Source organism: Pygoscelis adeliae, unplaced genomic scaffold (assembly GCF_000699105.1).
Source record: "Pygoscelis adeliae isolate BGI_AS28 unplaced genomic scaffold, ASM69910v1 Scaffold58, whole genome shotgun sequence".
Lineage (NCBI taxonomy): Eukaryota > Metazoa > Chordata > Aves > Sphenisciformes > Spheniscidae > Pygoscelis > Pygoscelis adeliae.
This window is the reverse complement of record NW_008825564.1, coordinates 1849837-1874287: the sequence shown is the minus strand read 5'-3', so window position 1 is coordinate 1874287 and position 24451 is coordinate 1849837. Positions and strand designations below refer to the sequence as shown.

Genomic DNA, 24451 nt, shown 5'->3' with positions numbered 1-24451 from the left:
TGTTTTTACTGGACAAAAAAAAAATCCAAAGTGTCCTGTAAAAGTTTCTGGCAGAGAAATTAGAATCTCATCTCACATCACACATTATAGCAAAAGAAGGTTAACTGAAGTTCAGAATAAAAAATGAACAGTGTTTAGAAGAAAGAGATATACAAAATCCTAAAAAGTAGCTTTAGCTTAGGCATGTTTAGAAGATAAACTAGGAAAATTTTGAGGTCTGGTTCAGAGAGGAAAAAAAAATTAAGCCAGTTTTAAGCTTCACAAATCACTACAAATACATGTGGTGAAGTTAAAAAAGTGATTACATTTAATAGGACCTGTAATTTCCAAGGAAGGAATTTGAAGTGAATGCCTTACCAAGAACCCTTTTTCCTCCACAGAAGAGTCCACTTGGCATTTTAACTTTAGATATATATGACCTTCCAAAGGAGACAAAAAGGGAACCTGCAAAAAATAAAACAATTAGTCATTTAATTTTGACACCTCTCAACTCTACCAGTTCAAGCAAGCCACCTGCACCAGGATGTTAGCACTGTCTTGTTCTTAGGATTTTCAGCCAGAAAGAAGCGGTCAGTCTCAAGCAAGACAATAATAATCACTTTTTGTTTCAAGTTCGTTTAGAAGCTTTACAAGACTTAGTTGCTTATTAGTTTGCTCAGGACATATGCACAAACATGCTTCTATCTAGAAAAACGGGCACTCCAAGCATGGTTAAAAACAACACAAGGCACCAGTCCACATCCTGCAAGCTTCTGCCTCAATTTGACATTAAGCTGTTTGGAAAATATCAAAGTGGGCTTAAACAGGATTGGTACTTGGATGCCATAAGCATTTTTGGCAGATACTGATGTAGTAGTGCCTACTCAGATAAATATTTGTATAAAAAACCTAGAAGGGGAAAAAAGTAATGAAAGCAGTTCTCAACTGGCACTCAAGGTGTTGAAGACCTGTGTTAAGTCATTTCTAACAAAAGAGGTTCCAAGCCCTATCTTCTACCACTGAAAAAAAAGCAGCTTAACTACTGTGCCAGAGGGTGGTTAAATGGTTATTCAATACTCCAGAGTTTTGAGGAGGAGCATGCAACAAGGACTGCCTTTGGACTTCCCCCAATCCCTCCACACATAGCACCCCATTACATTGAGTGCTCCCACCACTACTGTCAAGAAATCACAGCCCTTTTTTTCCCCACAGGGAAGCTAAGAGAGAAATTGCTTATTCAACAAGCAAATTATGATTTCCAGGGCATTCTACATACCACATTTTGTTGCTAATCTGAATAAGCAATACTGTAAGAATCTTGCAAATAAAAAAATAAAAAAATCAGAAACATGGCTACTTTGTCTTACTAGAAAAAAACAGAAAGGTTGATGGTGCTGCTCAAATACAAAGAACCATTTCCCTGTACACAGGGAAAAGGCATGTGTACACAATAATGAAATAGCTTTTAGAGCTGTGGAATCAATGTCAATCAAACGGAACTAAGTTTTGCTAGTAGTTAAGATGAACAAGAGTAACCCTCAGTAGTTAAAAGTGTAGATCTGTAGGCCTCAGTGAATCCTGCAGAACACCGAAATAGATGTTTTGGTTAGAAATCGATCGTCTTTGAATGGTAGGCATACTGCAGCTTCCTCCCAGACACGATACACATGCACAAGCAGGTGATCAAATCATTTTTACATGTTAGGTCTACTCAACTAAGACAGCATGCATGGCTTGCTCATGTACTTGGCCCTACAGTATAGCATAGCAAAATTTTGAGCACCAAGTAGGACCATTTGAGAAACAAAATAGGCAAATGTTTGCACATAATAGAAATGAATTGCATCGGTCCTGGATTTTTATCAGCAAAGACAACTATAACCCTACATGCTACACCAGGGAACATTGGCTTATATCCTACCAAACCACAGTAAAATCCATTTCTGAATGAGGGCCTCAAGAAAGATTGATCAATTGCCCACTTCAAGTTTGTGGTTTTTGCATTCCTTTCTAATTTACGTCAGGACAGAAGAATCTACTTTGTGGATTATGAAGTTTACCAGTGAAGAGTTGTGTGACAGTAAAGCAAAGAGGCTGTACAACAAACAGAACACAGCAGTTACGCAGAGCCTACAACACTGTTACTAATTACTAAAGCAGGTCTGAAAACACCCTCCTGTACACATAATGAGAAAATATTACATTCCAGTCAAAAATGTGTCCCTTTCAAAGGCAAGTGGGGTGGAGGTGGTAGAAAGAAAGCAATTTGTTGATTATCCAGCTAGATGAAAACTGCAGCCCATGACTAGACTAGCTTGCATCCTGGTGTGGTCATTCAGATGTTGGCGTACTGTCATAGAAGATTATCTGTAAAGATACTCAAGATAACTCAAGAATTTTGAAAAAATTGGTTTCTTAGGAGACTTTTGATTACAAATAGGAGATGATAGGTACTAAAATTATCACCTGCTTAATTTTGAGAGAAAGCATACGTAAAGTTATCTAAACACTTTCTTCTGAGGGATCCGAGTTAACAGTTAACTAAATAAAATATTTTCAGGGATTAAAGACCAATTATTTCTTTTAAGCATATCAATTTACAGAATTCCTAAGGCAAAAAAAGGTATACACCAAGCAAAATATTTTAATTGCACATTTGTGTACAAATAAGAACCTCACATTTTGATGTGTTTAGTACTTTTAAAACTTTAGTTCTTTATGATTGCTTTTTGCTTAAAAAACAAAGATCTTGATAGATCTTGACAGAACAAGGTCTCGCTAGAATAAGAAACAAGATACTTAATTTCTGTGTGATTTTAATTTTCTTCAGTGGCAACAAGTTGAGTTAAACCAACATTTAGGCCGCCAGTCATTTTTCCCTGGTCCTCTATCAGCAGAGTAGCTGATTCTATGTTCTGTGCAGTTCATCAAGAAGTTGGCTTAAATTTCCTGACTAGCAATCTTTAAGAGACACATTGGTTTGTTTTGAAGTAAGAAAAACCCTCCTCTAGCAATCCAGGAAGACAAGAGTCACATACTACTTAAGGAAAAACCCTAGGTGGCCTAAGTAATTTTGAGTTCTAGCAGCATGCTTTTTATTGTAAAAGACAGGGAGTAGAATTCTGCAAGTCTTAAAGGCTCCTAACATATTATGTTTAGTTAGTAAATCTTCCTAAGCATTTTCTTAGAAGAATTAAAAAAAAAAATACTGCAAAAAGTCCAGACAGACATGAGCAACATGCACTATGAAGCAGCTTCCTCTTTAAGTTATAAACTAAAGGATCATAGCAACCTTGTCCTGGAACATATAGCCCAACAGTTCTTTTTCCTCCCCTTCAAAATTTATCTAGGGAAAAAAGAAACATGCTCAATGCGATTAGTGTAAAGTTAAGGTTTTTTTTTAAAAAAAAAAAAAGGACACAGTTATACATGAGTACATTTTGGTCCTTTCTACCCTGAATTTTAACAGTGCATATAAAAGCGAGGAACGAAACTCAAAAAACCCACTGTGGCAGCAGTTTGTTCCGTATTAAAAATGCATGGAGAAAGTTAAAAAGCAGCTGTTTGGTACAGCCACAGGCCAAGTCAAAACTGAAGCTTTACAGAGGTAATAATGTAACAAAAAAAAGTTATGACAAAAAGGGGAATTCTTATTCATAACTGCTGAAGCTTGCACCTGGAAAAAATTAACCAAGTGATGGTTTCCCTGGAATTCTATTTGAACCTCATGCTTCTGCTACAGTTTACCAGACCAGTCCAGCGTCCTGTCTTAAAGAGTAAACTAAAAAAGTTCAGACCCAAATTGCTGAATATAATGTAAAAGCTGATTCCCATAACTCCAGAACAAGGGGTTTCCAATAACCAAGCCATACACAAAATAAGACTTCTACACGCAGTTCTAGTTAGAAGGAACATTTATGCTAAAGAACCAAAGCTGGTGCTTCTGAAATTCACAGTCAGTAACAGCAGTGCAATTCAACTGTTAAGTTCTGTGAACTGTTTCAGTAAAGGAGTCTGCTTCTACCCACAAAAAGTAAAACTTCTAAAAAGCAAGTTGGAATTATTGCAATATTTTGTTTTTAATCTTGTGCACAAACTCAACCAGTTCTTGTAATCTCATCTCTCAGAGGCTATAATTGCAATACTACTATCATCAGAATAAGACTTAATTAGCCAAGAAGAAAATTTATTCTTATGCTGCTGTTTGGATAGATAAAGCTGTAATTTAGTACTACCATAAGCTTTAGTAACTTTTGAATTAAATTAAGTTAGCTTAGGATAGCTGCTGGCATAAACACCTATTAAAATAGGTTTTAGGTATTAGATATTATGAGGTTAGAGATTACAATGAATGTAAGAATGTATTTTTTAACTTGTAATGGTAAGAGCCAATAAACATAGTCTGTTTAGACAAGGAACTAGTGGTATAAAACTCAGTAATAGCTCTCTTTCAAAAAATATTAAGATAGTTTGCTTCTACAAATTTAATTGGGATATGAAAGGACGCTCATACTCCTAACTATATTCAAATGGCAATTTTTAAGTCAATTAAATATAGGAAACTTCAAATACTTAATTATCATTAGAACACACTTAATGTCTTATTAGTGATAACTGCAAGACTGTAAGAGCAACGAACAACATGAAGACCACGTACAGAGATGCCAACTGCATACATCAATTTTTTGTCAGTGAAAGCAAATCAGTAACCAAATGCCTACATTATCTTTGCATAACCATACCTTACATTGACCTACAGAAAAGAAAGAACATCTGGCATAATAATGTAAGTCTTTGTTGTATCTCAAAATTACATTTCAGTCATATGAAATTAAATGAGTAACAACAACGAGATATATATATAAAATTTATGTATGAAAATAACATATCTATAAACCTGTATGTTTCATTTCTAGGACAGTAATTTCGCCTGAAAACAGTAAATCCAAGCTCATATTCATTTTTCTAGCAGTATGCAATTATCTTTGGATTAGTAACCAATAGTTTCCATTACCTTGTCCAATGCAAATTTGGCATTTCCTACAGAAGACAGCGATAGCTTGTGGGATCCAACAAGGATGAAATTAGTAGTGCGTACAGCATTAGGGCCACCTGGACTGGCCATGGCTGTGGAGAAAAAAGTTAAAGTCAAGTCATAACACAACACACAATCAGGATACTGCAAGGCTTAAAAAGTCTTTATTTGTACTAGTGTATGTGTGCCCTACTCAGCACTCCAGGAGAAGGACTCCTTGCAGTGCAGCCCAGCAGCACATTCAGACGGGATCTTGGTGCACACCATTCCTCCTCAGTAGATCTTTTCTTTCAGAAAGAAGTTTTGAATATTCACAGAGGAGAAGACAAAGCATTTTAAGAAGTCTCAGGGGGACAGAGAGCACTTCAGGGCACACTACAAAGCACACATGCCCTGTAGTAGGAACTTGACTTTCAAATCTCTTAACCTCTTCTCAAGTGACACGCTGCAGTCTTGCAGAATTTGTATGTCTACATTCCTCTTTGCATTTCTATCAATAGAAACAAGCACTATAGCTCAGGCACAGGAATCTGACTAGTTGCAGCAGCATGGTAGACATTCCAGAGTTAGTTCACGAGTTCCTTATTGCTGCAATTTGTACTAAAGCTAGCTCAAATCTCATGCTGTAGCCAGACAAGTGTATAACATTTTTATGTTGTTAGGAAAACAGAGATGATGATGTTCTCCCCAGTCAGAAATATATCAACATGTTAAAAATACTACACACAAGCAATACTTCAGAATCTGTTAATATTTTTCAAGTTTGCTCTGTATTACTTTGTTGACAGCAGACTCTAGTTTAAAATCTTAAAATTTGTTTGAGTTCACTTTTTCAGGAAAAGAACGTAAACCACTGGCATCTGATACCAGATACTAATTTTGATTTTGTGAATAGATCTTACATTAAACATAATTCTAACTCAGATATAAACACAGGGCCAGTTTCTGGGCTGGCAAACTGACATAATTCTGTGTTTATTAATCCCAAATTATCATCTGTTACAAGTATTATTTATTGATATACTGCTTTAGACAGCAAATGTAGATTATTTATCTTGGCATGTTGAGATTTTACTTACCTGGAGTAAGAAGGGTGCTTTTCTAGAGAGAGAGAGAGAAATAAAAGCTTATTGGAGAAGTAATTTCTGACAATTTCTACAGACTAAGCTAGGTTAGAAAGAAACTAGATCTGAAGTACTTTAAAAAACAAACAAAAACAACTTGACAAGAAATGTGTGGTAACTGCATATTTCCAGCATTACATATTTAGAGCTGTTACCTATTTCTTGAGCTGATGGCTGAAGAGTTTGGCAGAAAGCTGGACAGTTCGTAGAGTTTCAAGTAAGGGACACAAAGAGCCTACTATGGGCACAGCCTTATTCAGTATGAGAATATGGCCTTTGGAAGTGGTCATAAGCAGATCTTATTACAATATTACATTCATACTTACAGAGGTAATAGACGTTAATAATCTCTTTGGAGTAATAACCTACAAAAGAATATAAGAAGATAAATGTATTTGCTACTGAATTTGTCCATCACAGCATGAAAACTGGACAGTGAAACTACTGAAGGCTTATCTAAATAAATTTTGAATGGACTCTAGTTGTAGTGAGCAAGTCTTGTTTTTTGACTGAATGTAACATATTTCAGTGGAAGGAATGCTACGTATCAAAGAAATGTTTACTGCAGAAAAGTTTAAGTATGCATTAGCTTGGGATGGACAGCATGTGTTTGAAAAAACAATCTCAGTAGACCTTTTTCCTTCATGTAACAGGGCTTCAAAGTTACATTTGCTTATTAAAGATGAGTTAACAATATAAGTAGAGAGATGTTCAGTGTGCTACTGTTGTACATTATCTATATTTTCAGGTGAAAATATCAACATTTAAGTGAGACTGTATATTAAGCACGAACTGGAATTATGTACTCATCTATTCTTGAAGCTGAAAGACAAGTGGAAGAAGCTTGTCAAAAAAGCAGATACAGGATACCATCAGCAAACCTATAACCCCACATCAGCAACTTACCTATAGTGCCACAAAAACATTCAGTTTTAAGTAAAGATTCCTCTAACCTACAGCACAGGAGAGAAAAAAAACCCTGGACTTCGAACTGGTTTTATTGGGGGGTAGGTGGAAGCATGCCTTCACTGTGCCACATGAAAGTAAAGATTAAAGTTCCTATTTCTGTTTGCAGAGACAGGATTTAAGTACCCATTTCAACTGTTTTGAAAGAAACTCGAGTTTCTTGTTTTTATTAAGTTACAGATATCTTGACAAGGAGGAAATCAGACCTAAAATCATTAATACAGTGTGCCCAGCTATTGGAATGACAAGAAAAGAAAAAAACCACCTCCAGAAAGCCACTGGCTTGTTTGGGGTCACAAAGCATTAATAAAACAAGCACTTGAAATGTACACCCTATCCAAACTCAAATGTTTCTGTCCAAGAAATTATTAAAACAATGTTTGCTTTAAGAAATAAGCATCTAGTGCTTTTACTTAACACTGGGAAGAAAAGCGTTGCAGTTGATCAATAGAACCTTTAAGACAAATCAAACTACAGGGTAGGGCATATTGACTGGTGTAGTTTAAGTAAAGTGGCGAATAAGGGCACTAAATCACTATCAGAGGCACCATACCTAATAAATAAAGAGTTTGCAAAGGATAGCATTTATGCAGAACTAGTAAGACTTCTCCTTCCCCTCCAATATATTTCAGACTCAATGAAGTGCTGCAGGTCCAATCTTCTAACAGCTGCAGGACTCCATAACCCATCTGTCATTGCAGGTGTTCCAAGAAAGAACAAGAGTGAAAGCAAGCAACAGATTGTCTAAGAGTATTAGTCAGTTCTCCCTGAACACAGCAGTATTCCTAGTGTACCTTCTGCTGAAATACAACATACTGATTTTCATGTTTTGTTTACCTTCGATTTATTTGCCTTTTTCCTTTTATCAGTGCTTGTAACTTCTTTTCTCTGTACCTGTAAGGCAAGAAGGTATTAAGAAAGTACAACACATCATTCTCCCTTACACATCCTCTTTACAGGAACTGATACATACCAAACTGTAAACTTCTATATTTATTTCAAAGTCATTTGACACATCGTGCCTAAAAGGGAGAAGGGGGAAAAAAAATGTTAAACACAGAAACACAGACTGAAGCAAAAAGGTGGGGTTTTTGTTTGCTTGGGGGGTTTTTTTGTTTGTTTGTTTTTTAAGTTACTCTTTACTTCTTCGCTCCTTCCGTTCCTTAAAACTGTCCAGGGAAAAGCTATGTTCTATGCAAGAGAAGCTTAGTCACAGTGTTGACTACTAGGTAATCGCTTACTAATAAGTCATAGTTTGTCCCTGCAGGCCAATAGGGCTATTTGAGATCCTTTCACTTCTACAATAGTACTCTTCAGTGCAAGTAGCATTGCTGTTTTTAAGACTTGAACGTACTACTATTTCAAGATACTTTCTAGAAGTCAAAGAACAAAAGGGGAGGGAGGACAAAGGGCAGATAGAGTGCATCTACCATTTCTCAGATTGCACCCTTCATTCCAATGCTGGCACACATTTCTAGAAACAGAGATTGGGGTTTTTGAGTAAATAGCTTTAAGTGAAAATTCCAGTTGGGTTGGACTTTAAAAAGGGAGTTTGCATATTTATTTTGGAAGACGTTTACTAACAAACAGCCATTTGAACTCACAACACCTCTTTAGCTAACATATGAGAGTTGAAGTTTTAGTTTTAAGAGTACTATTTTTTCCAGATACCAAAACCAAATAGCTATATAAAATGTTAGTTGCTGCAAACAAGAAAAGATATGTAATCTCAGACAGAGCAATCCATCTGTCATCACAGGTGTTCCAGGAGAGAACAAAAGTAGAAAAAGGAAGAGAGAAATTAGCTGATGGATGGTAGAATAAGTCTAGATTGCTCTTTTGAGAGAAGTGCATTCGAGCTATTTCTTGAAGCAGCAAATACCCATACCACAAGATCTTACCATATTTGTTTGCAGAGTATGACATCCTTATATGAAGATTTTAAACATTTTTATGCATGCTCCACCATCAGAGTTGAAACTGGTTCCAAAACAGTTTCTTTATACTTACATAGTAAATGTCGTAGTAAAAGTAAGAGCGTCTCCATTCAGGGAGCTGGCAGTACTTGCTAATGGAGTTGCAACCATGTTTTCTGCTCCAGATCTCAGTATTATTACATAGTAGTAATTTGCTGCTTCTGTAAATACATACCAGACGGTTTTGATAGCCAGAGGTGTACAAGTACCTAAAAACCCTCAAGCACTGCATTGCCATTAAACACACCTCTGTTTCACCCCACTTAAACACTTGGTTACAGTCAAGATTTGCTTATAAACTTACTCTTAAAACAAGGGGTTTTCCCCTACTGTGTCCACTAGTGAATCCTGTGGAGACAGTCTTACAACAACTCCGTTACTGCCTGGGGCATCTCAGGCCAGACCTACACTACCCAGTGCGTGAGAGGAAGAACTTTCAGTCAGATTCAGCAATTAGTCTTAGCTCCTTAGACTCCATTGTTATTCTCTAGGCCTGCCAGATTAACTATACATTGGCTTTTGCTACTGCCCATTCTCATGCTTTTTTCAGTCCTGTGAAGGAACTGGTTATCCAGGCAACTCATTTCCCTAACTTTTCACGTAAGAGGAAAAAAAGAAAGACGACCACAAGTGAACATCTCAATAGTGTCAGGAGATGATTTGGAGTTTGTGCAGCAAATTGCTGAACAGTAAAGCAAGAGCACTGCATAATACCATACCATGTTAAAAAAAACAAAACCAAAACAAACAGTTTGAGTGCTGTTGCATAGGACAAGTCACAGCTTTCAGAACAACTGTCGTAGACTCCAGTAAGCACTGATTTGTACTCTTTGTATCTGATGTTCTCTTCAGACATGAAAGTGATTAATAGAGCTTCCGGTGCTCAATGTATAGCAAATGCTGCACTTCCAGAATAAAATTTTGATGACAAATAGTTCATAGTTGTTTGTTTAGACAATTTGGTTGTAAGAATTACTGATAGAACTAAACCTCCATTTTTGTAACCATTAAAGAGGCTTTCTTATAGCAGAGATGAATTGTCTCATGCAACAAGAACTGTAACATGTCGGGGGGGGTAGTAAAGTATGTCAGGTAGTTACATTTATATTCTTGGCTGTGGTTTTATTTGAAGATATAAAACTGCACTTTACATTTCATAGGACAGTTAAACAAGAAAACAAGAAAGGCTACATAGCAATTAATTAGAAGTTGTTTTCAAACCGATATTAAACAAGACTTTGTCCAATGACTTTTGTCCTCAAGTTTTAGTGAGGCAAGAAGTAGGAACCTGTCCAGCTACAATCATATTCTGTGGCATTATATAAAGTAGCACTGGTTATTGTGGGCTTGCAGATTCTTTAAACAACCCCACATGACACAGAAGCTTACTATGTTCCAGGATAAGTCTCTAGGTCTACAGAGAGATAGTGCCAGATATTCTTCTGGAACAAAAGAAGAAACAAATACACATTTTAACGCTTTACCGACTTAAATATGACAAGATAATGGAAGACTAATCTTTGTAGACTAAGTATTTTGGGAAGTTAACAGAAGGACTAAAAAAAATAAAATAGTAGAGGCTTAATGAGCATTTCACACCACCACAGAGGTCAGAATTTATGTAGTGATATTTAGTACTAGACTTGCATCCATCAAAAAAAATCCAAGGCAGCAAGAGAGAAGATAACCCGAGATACAAAATTCTACTTCCTCCCCAACAGGTTACAGAGGACCACAAAGATCTTGAAGACTGGCTGGGAAAGCCTTGATAAGTTTCTTGAACCTCATAAGCCAGAAAAGGATGCAACTAAAACAACCATGGAAAATATCGAAAACTTAGCCAAAAAGCAGGTCAATTAAATGTAACTGCTAAATTTTCATTGCCTCCAGAGTTCTGAGAAACTCAAATGCAGAAGACAAAAAACCCAAGGAGAATAAACTATAAATATATGTAGGGAGGATGGTGGAAGGGGGAGGGAAGGGGTAAAGCTTTCAGTTGCTAGTTTTACCTGGCTTTTGAACTGTACCACATACAAAGTCTGCTTTTAGAGGTAGACGCATTTCTGAAATGGAAACAGATCCCCTGGATGGAGCAAACTCAGTGGATGTAGAAGCAGCTTTATTTCTTCTACTATGAGGTCCCTCACTCTTCAGTTTATTTAGTTCTTCCAATAAAGCAGTTCTCTTCTCAGCTGCATAGAGAAATTAATTAATTACTATTGTAACAGAGGAAAAAGTAGTACTGAACAATTTTTTTTTTTTGCCATAAGTATGTGAAATGCAACAGAAGTGTTAGTCATCATCCAGAATAGCAGGAATATAAGGGACAAGAGAGGTATCAAAAGCGTACTCTTGCTTATAGAAGATGAGACAGAACAGATACTATCCTCTCCTGTTTTCCAGGTGAAAACCTGTGAAGAAGAGGCTACAAGGTAGCATAACAAATGCATTTCCAGAGTTCATCAATTCTTTCCCAAAGTGTTCACGACAAAAAAAAAAAACCTGAACTTCAGTCTGAAAACCTACTTGCAAGGAGAAGAAGTCTCTCTGCTTCTGCTTCCTGTTGTGACCCTTTTCCATGTTCCTCATCAAAACAGCAGTTCAGAGCTTGACTGGCTTGATGAATCACTGTCTGCTGCATGTTGATCTCATTATTCAGCTCCTAAAGTAAACCAGTAGTAAAAATAATTAGCAAGAAAACAGAATTTACTGTTACATTCAAGCAAGGAAATGTCTTGAGATTAGCATTTTTGGGGCTATACTTCAGAAAAATCAGGCCATTTAAATAGTAAACTACAAAAATCTTGCAGTTCACAGTTACTTCTGCAAAAGAATATTGCAGCACAACTTTTTTTGACCTCAGAGGTAATTTAAATATAGTGGGGAGTGAATAACTGCAATGTTTGTACGCTCCATATCCAGTCTAGTCTTCCCTTCATCAGGGGAAGCAGCAGTTAACCGGAAATTCAGCAGTGTAGGTGAACAAGGCACCAGTGAAGATCAGAATATTGCCTACTGAAAGTATGTAGTTATGAATCCTGCCTAATTCAAAGGCAGTAATAAGATATAGATTCCCTGTCCCCTTCTCAAAACAATGGCTTGTTCTCTCCAGACTTACTCTATAGCATGATCCTTCTAAGAGATGCATTAGCTGTCCAAATTATGCAGTGTCATTCCCTACCGTTAGATATTTATGCTAAACAACCTAATTTTGCAGTTCTAAGCAGCCTGTTAACGTCCTGGATGTTCACAGGGGAAATTGAGTGAGGAAATAGTAAATTAGGAAAAGGATTTTAAGAAGTAATTGGATACCTGCATTTTCTTTTTGATATTGACTTGATCAGATGGGCCATTCTTTTTCATTTCTAGTTTGGAAGCAACGTCTTCTTTGCGAACAATAATTTGCTTTATTGAAGGACGATCAGTCTCTTTAAATCTTTGCGATCTATACGCATCGATGCTTTTAAAAGAGGAAACCCCATTAAAATGTTTCACAGGTGGGCGAAGCTTTTGGTTTATTATATACATACATATGTATCAGGTATTGATGTTTTCCAACTTGCCTAAATGGCTTTAAAAAAAAGCATTCTCTCAGCTCATTTTAAGTTTAAGCAACAAAGACCATACAGAGACAATCTTTGATAACGGTCGAGATCTTGGACAAAAGCTTCTTTTGTAGTTTAAGCAGTATGCTTCATTAGAAGAGTTAAAAAAGCCAGTGTCTTAATTTGCACACTTACAGAATCAGGTGTGGTTTTTTGTGTTTATTACCTATATGGAAGGTTGCGATCTTCTGACATAGAGCCAATGCTGTCTCCAGATTCTGCCCTGGGAACTTTAGTCCTTTGGAACTTTTCAGACTTCAGACTTACATCACTGATACTGCTACCTTCACCAGTTGACTTACAAGGAGAAACAAAGGCCTGAAGAGAAGAAAAGGTTATATTACAGATATCTGTCCACATTAATCATGATACATTTCCTCTCACCTTTACTTGTTTTGTGATTACATATAAACAGTAAATTTGGAGGCTGCTTAATACCATTTAACAGACATTTTACAAATATTTCCTAGGACATGGAACAAGCTTATTTATTTATTTTAAAGACACCAACAGAGCATTGAGCTCAAGGAGATTTCACTCTTAGTTTCCAAACTGGTAGTTACCTAATTACTTCTCTTCAGATTTTCATCAGTAACCACTTCACTGAATGCATGTATACCACTGGAAGTCCAGCACAAGTAATAGATGTATATATTCAAGCTTGGTTTAGCAAAAGTTAAACCACTTGTTTAGCAGAGCATCCAATGCGCTATGCTATTTTCAGAGGAAAATAACTTTACCTCATTATGTTTTCATTAGCAAAATGTCATTTTTAACTTCACTATTTGTCCGTGTGTTACAATACAACAAAATATTACTGTTCACAAGCAAATTGTACATCTGTGTGTGATGAACAAGCCCTTCCCCACCTCCTAAAAACTCTTACCTCTGGACCAACAGATTCCACTAGAGGGGTTAACAGAGACATTGATGAAATATTCAGTGACTCTTCCTGCTCATCCTCATCACTTTCACCTTCCAGGCTCATGCTCATTTCTTTCTTCAGCTTTTCTATGTCTGGACTATCCTCTTCAAGAACTTCAAAAATTTCATTTATTACTTTTGAGCTATTCATCTCATCATCCACACTCATTTCGATTTCGTATACTTCATCTGAAGGGTGATGTTTTAAAAATATTAGTAGCGTCAAGACTAAACTCTTCATTCTCATTAAATGAACAGAAAGATGTTAACAGATAGGCCAACTATTTTTGCTTTTCAAGTAAGCTTGACTAAAAAGCATTTATTATAGTCATGCATATAGAACCCTAAAGTATAGTTCCATCCTTATTTTAATATACTATTATAACATATACTGCATAATTGATACAGAGAGGGAATAAAAAGATGCACTTGTTAGACAAGTTTCAACATTTTAGTTCAAACAAGTCTTAATCTTAACTGCAAGTCCTGTAGTAGAGCAGTCATTTCTGTTCTTTCCCAATAAAATTTAATATCAGTGTTTCAATATTGCTTGAAGGCTTGAATGTCAAGAGAGAAGGGTTACAATAAAAGAAGTTTCCCAATTTGTTTTATATAAACCTCATTACAAAACACACATGAGTGTCAGCAGATGTATGGTGAATTGATTGTTCAGACTTGAAGTATATTAACACTGTGCTGGACAAGTGGCAACAGATAGCTAAGTGCATCTACTCAACACAAACCTTTCGGTTTCTCAGCAAGTTGTTCAAGTTTTGAGACAGACATTGCTTTTTCAGGGCTCTTTGGCTCCGTGATCTTCAGAGGACTGGGTTTATCAGTCTCTTCACATTTAGGAGCATCTAAGTTTATAAAAAAAAGAAGTTACTGAAGGTTATGTCTATCTTTGAATTTTTTTTAATTATTGAATTTTGGAAGTTTGATAACATAGCTGACAACTTACAAAAAGCCCACTAGATTAAGTATTCTAGTTAGCTTGCTGTCAAAAAAAAGAAGCATTAGAATACATACCCTCCACAACCTGTACAGCTAGACTTCTATCTTATAATCAGAAAACTGATAGCACAAGAAAAAAATGCTGAAACCATAGTAGAGTGCAGCCACTCAAGAGCAAAAAGGGAAAATTTAAAAAAAACCAACCAAAAAACCCACCACATAAAAACCACCACACCCAAACCCAAGAGCAGGATATCATCCTGTTCTTCTAGAAGACATTTGATAGCCTGTTTGCCCATAATGTCTATAAGAAGTGTTAAATAAGTTCACTCTTTTTTCAGAGAGCTGGAGGCTCTTCCACTCACTAAGCACCAGAAAGGATGTCACGAACATCTTGGAATTCTTTTCACATCCCCTACTATAAGAATTAATGTCATAAGGGGATACTGACAAAGGAAGAGTTCCCTCCTATTAGATTGTTGTATGCTCAGGTACAGTGTAGATTAAATCTATAACTGGCAATTCTCATTCACTCTCTACACTTAACATACATTAAAGTATGAAACATAGGTAAACCCACTGAGAAATGAAGAGGCAGTCTGCCTTGCCAATCTTTCAAGTGGTATAGGAGCGCAGAGTATTATTATGAGTATTATTATCATACAAGAAGATTTAGACAAATCAGTAACCAAACAAGAAATCTAGCTCTATACGTCAGTGCTACTAGCCTCTCTATCTGCTCATGAATGTCAAGGGCAGTGCTTCAGTCCAGTATTAGCCACAGGCAAGCAGTGACAGTTCTTACCCGAAGACTCCATGCTGGGAGACTTTGCTGGCCTGTCACCTGCTGGTGTGTCTTCTGCTGATCTAAAAGCACTGGCATCTGAACTAGGCGGACGTTTTGGACTGGCCTGAGATTGGCTTTCCTGGCAAAAATAAAAACATAGCACATGCAGGAGGTAACGTTCAAAGTGACTAAAAAACCTGCCAGAAACAAACACATTTTAACACCTACTACAAAAAAAGAGGTTGCCTATCCAATACCAAGAAGGATCCTATTTATTTTTGTAAGAAATTCAGCTGAAGTACTAAATACTAAACTGTTTGTGTGAGGAGCTTTCTTTTGTTTTTAAAGTTATAGAGTATAAAATACCACACATCATAAAAAAAAAAAATCAATTGGCTCAAAGCAGCACTTGTCTCCTTAATTGATTCTGCAGGAGGAAAAAAATCTAATAATTTGTTAATAATCATACAAACCACTTGACAAGCAGTCTTGCACAGCTTGGGCATTCACAAAGCATAGGTTTTTATCTTTTATTTATGTTTGCACATCTATCCCTGTGTTCAGAGCATGTTAAAGCAATTCACAGACTATCATCTTTTGATACATGGAGGCAACACATTACCATTTTAGCTTCTGGAAGTTTTCTCTTCGAACTTTCACTTTTCTCTGCACTCCACAGATTGCCCCTATCAAACCGGCCACGAAGGCATGCAAGTTCTCGTTCACGTTCCTAAGCAAATAAAGGGGAATGGGGGAAAAGCTGACAGCTTTAAGATGTCAAAACATTTCAAATTCCTCAGGTAGGTGCAGAACAGTTAAGAATCTTCCCCAAGCTTATAAACAAGCTATAAACGTAGCAAGTCATACCTGCTTAAGCTGAAGTGCTAAACTGGCAGTAGAGGAATTTTCATTTTGTTTGAGAAGTCTTTCCTGGATTGTCCTTGTATTTGGGGTAAAAATGGGTGTTCTGCACCCTGGAGTATTCGTAGCAGGACTCCGTGCACTATGCTCTTGACAGCGCTCCCCAAAGCGTTCCAGGAAGGGCTTAATTCCTGATCCCCCTACAAGAACAATTGTTCTGCCTTGAAAGAAACTCTCAAAAACACAGAAAGAAATCACTGTGCATCCTGCCGAAGGTTCTCAACGAAGTAATTAAGCTGTCTCCTTTACAGCTCTTACTCCATTATACTTCATGCAAACTAAACCTGAAGTGCAAATCACCACAGTAACAGAACACTGAAGTTAATAAAGCAGCAAGTCAGAGCAAATAGATATCCTTCTCTTACTGAAGTCCATGTGTGATCCACCAGTTATTTGAACTGGTTTGCTTTTTCAACATTTCCTCTACAACCAGCCGCACTTGCATGCTTCATGTAAATGAGCAATCTAGTACATAAGGCAGATACGTTGTTTGGCATCCACCCCACTTTACTGAACTTGTCTTTTATTGTCAGCATATCTAGAGACACACACTTGCTCTACTGGCCATCATTTTGAAGAGTTCAAGCTGGTAGTCTTAAGTTTCTGACCCAACAAGCAGTTGAATTTAAAACTGGGGATGATCACTTGTTTCGACATTAATGCTACCTCTGAAAAGAGACACTATGCAAAGGTAGATCATCTATGTGGCATTTAGCTTTGACTTCTAACATATGTAGACTCTTTACCTTATATGGATTGGATACACATAGTATCCAACAATTTGAAAGAAGCTTTGAATAGTCTCAATTAACTGATGTTAGCAGAATACATTTTTACATAGAGAGAAGAGTTAGACTGATTTTTGCTCTCAAGAGTTATGAAAACAATGTCCAAGAAAATACCCTTGCAAAATAATGGAAGCTGTACAATTTATGATCATTATCACAGAACTCTTCAGGACTTTACTCAAGTTACAGCAGGAAGTAGGCATTATCTGATATGTTACCATAAATTCTTAACTAACATGTAGTTTTCAACACAGGGCACATAAGCCTAATTTGAATAAACATTTATTGAAGCTGAAAAACAGCTTACCTGGTGTTGTGGGTTTACCCTTAGGTTCAAGTTGCACATGTGTTCCTTTGACTGGCCCTTCTTTGGACTGAACTGGTTGAAGCAGAGTTGATTTTGCTGTTTGTGTACGCTTTTCAGTTTTCTGAGGACTGCAGGGATTCTCTGTTAGCGGTTGTCGTACTTCAGATTCCTTAGAACAGGGAACAGTGACTCTTGAGGATTGTGTTAAAAAATTGTTTGGATCCTTACGGGAAAAAGGAATAACATTAAAAGGAGACTGTACATTCTTATTCTCTCTCGTGGAAAAGGAATGAAAGCATTCTGCATAGCATACTATAACATAACACACCTATTCCATCAACAATAGAAAAAGCTGATAAGCGTTGTAAGCCTTTTGTAGATTCCCCCACCACCACCCCAGTATTTCAAGTTCTTTCAACATTTGATTCCAGGTTCTTTTGCCAGCTACTTTAGGTATTTTCCCACGTTTCCCTAAACAATACTGCACATGGCAGATATTGCCATTGCATAAATGGCATAAATTGAACAATAGGTATCTGGTACTACTAATTTCAGCATTCTCATTGAATTTTCATACAGCAATAATATTTACAATTTAAGTCAATCAACTACATGAAGCTAGAGTGAAACCCAGTATCTCTGTACAAAGCCCCCTTCTGATGGTCAGAAGAGCAGCAATCAGTTACTTTGAAATGAACTTTTACAAGACTTAAGTACACTCAGCTTTAAGCCTCAATAAGAAGGATTTTAAGCTGTTTCAGGTCTGCTATTAAAAGAGTGGCATGTGGGATTGCTATAAAGCAAAAGTTATAAATAAACTAAGATTGCTCACACCAAATCTTTAAATTCAGATTAAACAATTATGAGTTAACATTTGTCCCCCCGATACTCAGATCAATTTTTAATCAGCAACTAAATCAGACACTCACCGCTATCTTTGAGTTTGCTGGTTTATTAATAGAAGCCTCAACAAGCCTTTGAGAACAGGATGCGGCTTCCTGCTTTACACTGCTACTATTGATTCTAGCAGATGCTCCACTTGTAGTGGACAATTTGGATAAACAAGTAGTGCCAGGCTGTTCTTGTGCATTGTTTTGCTTTGCAGATGGATGACTTAGGTCATCTTCCCAGGAACCAATCGTAGCAGCAAGGTTAGCTAAACGGCCTCTTCTCCCAATAGGGGTATCACTTGCCAGGGCATTAGATGCCTGCTTAGGTGGAGAAACAGACAGACCTTTTGACTGGAGGGGAGACAGAGGAACACTTTCAGAGGGATCTGGGAAAAAGAAAAACACATTTATTTTGCTAATAAAATATATTGAGATATATTTGCATCTTTTGCATTTTGCTGAATATTGAGTTTATCAACAGTTAGATGTTCTTGCCATCAACAGAATCAAGCTACTAGCTCTGAAGGCATTGAGACTAATCAAGTTGAATTAAAGCTCACTGCAAAGCCAACACATTTTTAACCAAGCATTTTACTAGTTTTACGCCACTGTTGTGATGAGCAAGGCATCACGCTACTAGGGAAAAGATGTATAAAGTTAAGCTGTAGTCAACAGTTTCATTATTTTAGGCCTTCCCCAGTGCTGTCTAAGAATTCTTTATGAAAACATTAGCATTCACACACACAAAGTTATCTTCTGATAGCAAACATCATCATCAATGCAAACACTGAAAAATACCAGTACTGCTTAGTAAGTGAAACATACCCTCACTATCCCAGCAGCGTCGCTGTTCTGCCAATTTCTGCATACGTGTTTTGACTGAAAGGGCTGCAGGAGTTTCTGACTCGGTGTTTGTTTTTCCTTTCTCAAGAGGCTGAACCAATGAAGCCCTGCTAGAAGCAGCTACATGCAACTCTGAAGTCATCTCAGGAGAACGATGGCTTGTGGAACTTGAAGGAACGGGCTGTATGTTCTCTGAACTGGAAGCTTGAGTCTCCATATCGTTAGGGCAGAGCCTCTTTGATGGTGATGGCTTTGTACCAGGTTTCACTGTACAGGTCACAGTATTCAAGCAAATTAGTACTCAAGCAATCTAAAATATTTTCTGAGACAGTACAAAACTGTAATGCACATAAAGTTATGATTTATGAATACCCTGATATGCTTCCCAAAAAACTGCCCTTCCCAAATTCTACCAAGCACAAGGCACTATCTTTGGCATTATACAATTATTTTTAAATAGCTTACTAATTACTTAGAGCATCTGCTCTCAGGTTAAGCTAAACATTAGCCATATTCAGTCCTAGCTGTCAGGTAACTGCATCCATCACCGTTTAGTTTAAGATAAACACTAAGGGTTTTCACTTGCCCTTAGAAAAAAGGAGATGGGACTTGCATCAAAAGACAATCTTTATTAAACGCGTTGCAAAATACCTTCTTCACCAGGAAGAGGAGCCTGGTTACCAGTTTCTAACAAAGGCTCCCTGACCCTCTTGGTCTGCATTGTGGGTCTCACTCCCATCTTGGGCCGCTCAGCCATTTTCTTCTGCAGGTTCTCTCGCCTAGCACGGGTTCTTTCAAGGAGTTTCTGAGTAGTCAATAAATCATGTGTTACTATACATTGCGATAAGTGTGTTAACTAGTAATAGCTCAAATTAAAAATGTTCGAGTTTTATATAGCATATTCTAAGATCCACAATAGCAGAAATTTATAGTGATTTGAACATTAAGACAAATGCAACTCTCAGATGTTGCTAACTGATCTACTGTAATGCAATGAGATAGAAATATTCAGAAGTCTGGTTTTCTGACTGGCTATCTTCTCCTGAAAGCAGAACGGGCAAAACATGTTTTCTACACTGCCAACTATATGGTTTTTCTGTCTACCTCCTTTTTCTCACCATGATAACCCCTGATCTCCATACTTTGATTTCACCATTGCGATGCCCACAGCTTCTCCCATTTTCAGCAAGCACCTGTTAGATAAAAGGTAGCTCGCACCGTAGCACATTCTGAGCTACCTTCTTGCTGTCTGGCTGGTCAGTACATGTTTCCAGGTTATCTGAAGTTCTTTGGCCTACCAGACAGATAACAGGCTGCAGCATTTTCTTCAGAGGCAATGGTTTGGGTCTTTTCACCTAGCCACAAACTTTCATGAAAATTGTAGAAGCAGTTAAGTTTGAGACACCTACTCTTTTATTAGGAAGAGGTGAAGCTAACCAGTAGGTTCCAAAGTTCCGGTCATTAAATCAACTAGTATCTCCCATTAGCTTGGCTTTCAAAGGAAACCAGGCTTAAGAGACACAAGCGACGGCAAAATTAAAAAAAGAAGAGAGGCTTCTACAGATCCTGAAGTAGTCAGAAATGTTTGAAAGTAATTACATTTTTTAGTGAGTCACCACATGACACTCTTGAACTGTCAAGTCTTGCTAGTAGGTTTTTTTGACACATTGCTAAAGCATATGGTCAAGTCACCTGATTGACACTAACCCTCTAACAAAATAAACAACATTGAAGTGATTGCCAAGTGGTCATAAAAAAAAAATTCAACAAATTAAATGCATGGCTGTTAGCATTAAAAAAAATTGTTGCTATTACACCTTCTAAATCAAAAGGTGAATTTCTGTTCCTCAAGCTTAAGTTTTAAGAAGAATAGACTGATGTTATAACTAGTTGTCTTAATAAACAGGCTATTTAATCACAATATATCTGTATACAAAAGAACATATAAAGATATACCAAGTAAGCTATCTAACAACATTCTCTTTCATTCCCTATCCATTGGAAATTTGAGTACTGTGATCATATTCCATACAAAACAGCTGTTTTAGTAAATGTTCCACACTAGTAGAAAGTGATTCCTTAGAGCATCCAAGTTTGAAATATGTTGCTTTTTTTTAAATACTGCATTCATAGATCATTATCACTCAGTTTGATCACATCTAAAGGATACTTAATTACTCCTTTGATCTAGGTTTTAAGCCACTTTGAGACAAGAAATTATGCAATTGAACTAATGGCCTTTAAAGGGAAGCATATAAACTGCACTTGTTTGGTGGCACATAAATTATTGAGAGAACTGTGCCAGGCATTATCTATCCTGTTGCACAGCAATTAAATACACATTTCACATTTTTAACTGTCTAAGGCTGAAGTCTTAAACAATGTTCCATTGTAGGGCAACACAGGACAAATAGAATGTCAGTCTCAACAGTTTATTGTGAAAGCAAAAATCAGCTTCTCTAACTTCCAAAGAGGAGGATCATTTTGAAATAAAAGAAAAAAGGGGGGGTGGGGGACACACACGACACATGAAATGCCAGGAGCGCCTTCAATGCAAGTTCCATGGCTAGTTGTATCCACAAGTCAAGTTTCCTTACTTCAACCTCCAAAAGGCAGAGCTACCTGCACGAAAGCGCGGGTAATACCCACATAAATAAAAATCTTAAAAAGCTATACAAATTAACTGTTCTTGAGCAAAGTTGAGTATATCTTCCACAACAGTATTCCTACAGTTCTATTCAAATGCAGTCACATTCTTTTCTGTTTTGTTAGCTCAGTAAAATGGAGTTTCAGTTGTTACAAATAGGATGTCACTTCCCAAGAATGCACGCCTCTGTTGTTGAACTCCAGCTCCTATTGGCTTTTTGTATCTCAAGTTTTCCATGCAACTGCTGTAATTCAAACTCTGTGTTACACACGATGAGTAAGCCAGTCACCAGAACTTCAGACTTACTTTTCAAGTTCATCAGCAGGGTATTTGCTACAAGTACGTTCTCCTAGTGTTCTGATGACAGCCCAAGTTTCAGAGTAGGACATACCTATTTCATTACATCTAGGAGTCTGAGAACTACTAAGTCGCAGTTAGAGGATCACCGTTACTGTTGCAAAAGCACATTCTAAAAATCAGAAAAGGCCTTCCCACTTTAAATGCTGATGGACAATCTTGCTTTTAAAAAAGTATGCTTTAAAGTACATATTTAGCAGCATTAGAGAAGATAACTTGAGAAATTCTTGAATCAGAAACTACCCTGCTTTACTAGCAGAACGCAGCAAAGGGCGCAAATTTATCCATGACATTGAAGGAACAGATAACTTCACATATGCAAATTTTCCCCTCAGCAACTGCATCACTTATTTCTCTTTGGTCATCCTCCATGCTAGGAAACCATACTTTGCTCTATGAACGTTAACAAGTACTTCAAAATACAAAATAACCTAGACTATTTCTAATATTCTGCAGTACCAAACATAAAGACTTCTGTGCAAGAAAGGTAAATTATACAATCACCTATAAACTGAAAGTCACAAATAGTATGTTCATTGTGATCCTAAAAAATTATCCACTGCACCATCTCCTAAGTGCATTCTGTATTAATAATTTGGTTGAGTCAGAAGATTATTAGTTTTTGCCTGTAAGATTAATCAAAAGAAACATTTCAGAACTGTCAGATTCAGTGAAATGCTTTCAAATCATACAGCAAGATTTATTTGAGCTTAAATTCAGTGAGACCAGGACAAAGTTTGTTACCGTAAAGTGATCAACAAACACTGAATTAACAGCATGCTTTGGCCAATTAAGGCACAAATTACACTGCTTTACATAATCAACATTTACAATGCCTCACCAGTTCCCTGCAAGTAACAGAGCACAGTAATTTGTAGACAAAGATTATCTGAAAATAGTTAAGCTAAGGAAAAGTTATATTAAAAGAAAAAAAATCAGAACATAAATGCTGCATAGTAGGTAGTAAAAAGCTTCCTTTTCAGAAAACTTTTCTGAGGAAAGTTATTAGACTTCAATATTAATACACTAATGTTGGTCAGATTTTTACACAAGAGTGGAGTGTCCTCCACAGCATAAACATTCTTGATAAGGCAACATTTTAGGTATCCTGCAATACTAGCTAACATTTGAATGAATTTTACTCTAAGGAGTGGCCTCCCAGTTGGTCATAGCTTTTCAAAGTCAGTTATCTACAAAAAGGGTGTGTTGAGGTTGGAATATCTCCCAGCATGCAAAACCATTTTAAACTTGATTCAGTAGTCCGGACTTGAAGTTTATTTAAGACTAGTCAGATCGTGTCACTCACTACCAATTAAGGAAGGAGGTTTTAGGTGTTTATACTTAGCAAGCCTTTACATGGGGGTAGGGTAAAGCTGCCTTGGCATAACACATTTAGTAAATACGTTCAGATCAGTACCTTATGTTCAGCTTTTAAAATCAGATCTGTACAGTCACCTTTTTTGGGCACTCAACTTATTGAAAGTGTGTCAGTTTGAGATACAGATTGTTTTCAAGGGGAGAAGACAGTATTTCACCAATGTATTTGATTTGGATTTTTTTTTTTTTTAAGTAGTTCAGATTTTTGTTTAGGCAGGCTGTGGAATGAAGGCCATTTTTACTAAGGCATTTCTCAAAGCAGTCACAAGACAGCTCCACAGCTTTACATCTGTCACACACAAAATCAGAGTGCAGTACAGCATCTTGAACAAACCTCCAACTGTCATACAGATTCAAACCAGTCAATTCCACTCATTTTGTCACAATTTTGCCACTGTAAAACTCACACGCATGTGCAAATCCACCCTAACAACTGACTACTACTTTTTTTTTTTTTTAAAAAAAGAGGAACTGTGCCTGCAAATGAAAATGACCAATCACAGGTGGCAATAATGTCAAAGAGGACACATTTTTAATCAGATGGTCGCTGCTTTGGGCAAACTTCACGCTCGACCCTTAGATATGGCAGGCACAATATGTGTCAATACCACTCCCATTAGCTTCCAGTGTCCCTGTTTCAGCCGAAAATCTTATCTGCCAGACGCACATGAAAGGCAAACACTAAAGCGCTAGGAAACGCGGTCAAGTATCAGCCCGGTTTAGAAAAGGTCCTCTCCGTTGCAACCCCTTGCATGAATAACCTCTGTCCTCTCCTGGAAGAGACCTGACACCCCACAAATAGCTGGGCGGCTGCAGTGTTGGAGGTACGAGCAAGACGGGGGCGCAGAGAGAGGTGGCAAGGAGACCTGTCTCCCCGTTGCAGAGAAAGAGGCTCTCTGCAAGCCCACGAACCCCCGGAATAACGTAAGGGGGGACAGGGGGCGCTGACAGGCCTTAGCCAGGAGCCAGGG

General features: G+C 37.3%; 1 protein-coding gene across 1 annotated transcript in view; it reads right to left on the bottom strand.

Annotated features, from left to right (window-relative positions):
- The window catches only part of ANLN (anillin, actin binding protein), a 31395-nt gene that overhangs the window by 5785 nt on the left and 1159 nt on the right, over nucleotides 1–24451 (bottom strand). Inside the window, exons 2-22 of the mRNA XM_009332424.1 lie at nucleotides 20253–20292; nucleotides 19751–19904; nucleotides 19082–19366; nucleotides 18296–18642; nucleotides 17367–17589; nucleotides 16218–16411; nucleotides 15973–16080; nucleotides 15369–15489; nucleotides 14353–14469; nucleotides 13572–13798; nucleotides 12852–13003; nucleotides 12393–12540; nucleotides 11607–11742; nucleotides 11090–11272; nucleotides 9115–9241; nucleotides 8078–8126; nucleotides 7942–7998; nucleotides 6465–6503; nucleotides 6094–6115; nucleotides 4994–5106; nucleotides 358–444 (exon numbers count right to left, since the gene is read on the bottom strand). Of these exons, the coding sequence (XP_009330699.1) occupies nucleotides 358–444; nucleotides 4994–5106; nucleotides 6094–6115; nucleotides 6465–6503; nucleotides 7942–7998; nucleotides 8078–8126; nucleotides 9115–9241; nucleotides 11090–11272; nucleotides 11607–11742; nucleotides 12393–12540; nucleotides 12852–13003; nucleotides 13572–13798; nucleotides 14353–14469; nucleotides 15369–15489; nucleotides 15973–16080; nucleotides 16218–16411; nucleotides 17367–17589; nucleotides 18296–18642; nucleotides 19082–19366; nucleotides 19751–19904; nucleotides 20253–20292 (2929 nt within the window). The remainder of the gene's footprint in view (nucleotides 1–357; nucleotides 445–4993; nucleotides 5107–6093; nucleotides 6116–6464; nucleotides 6504–7941; nucleotides 7999–8077; nucleotides 8127–9114; nucleotides 9242–11089; nucleotides 11273–11606; nucleotides 11743–12392; nucleotides 12541–12851; nucleotides 13004–13571; nucleotides 13799–14352; nucleotides 14470–15368; nucleotides 15490–15972; nucleotides 16081–16217; nucleotides 16412–17366; nucleotides 17590–18295; nucleotides 18643–19081; nucleotides 19367–19750; nucleotides 19905–20252; nucleotides 20293–24451) is intronic.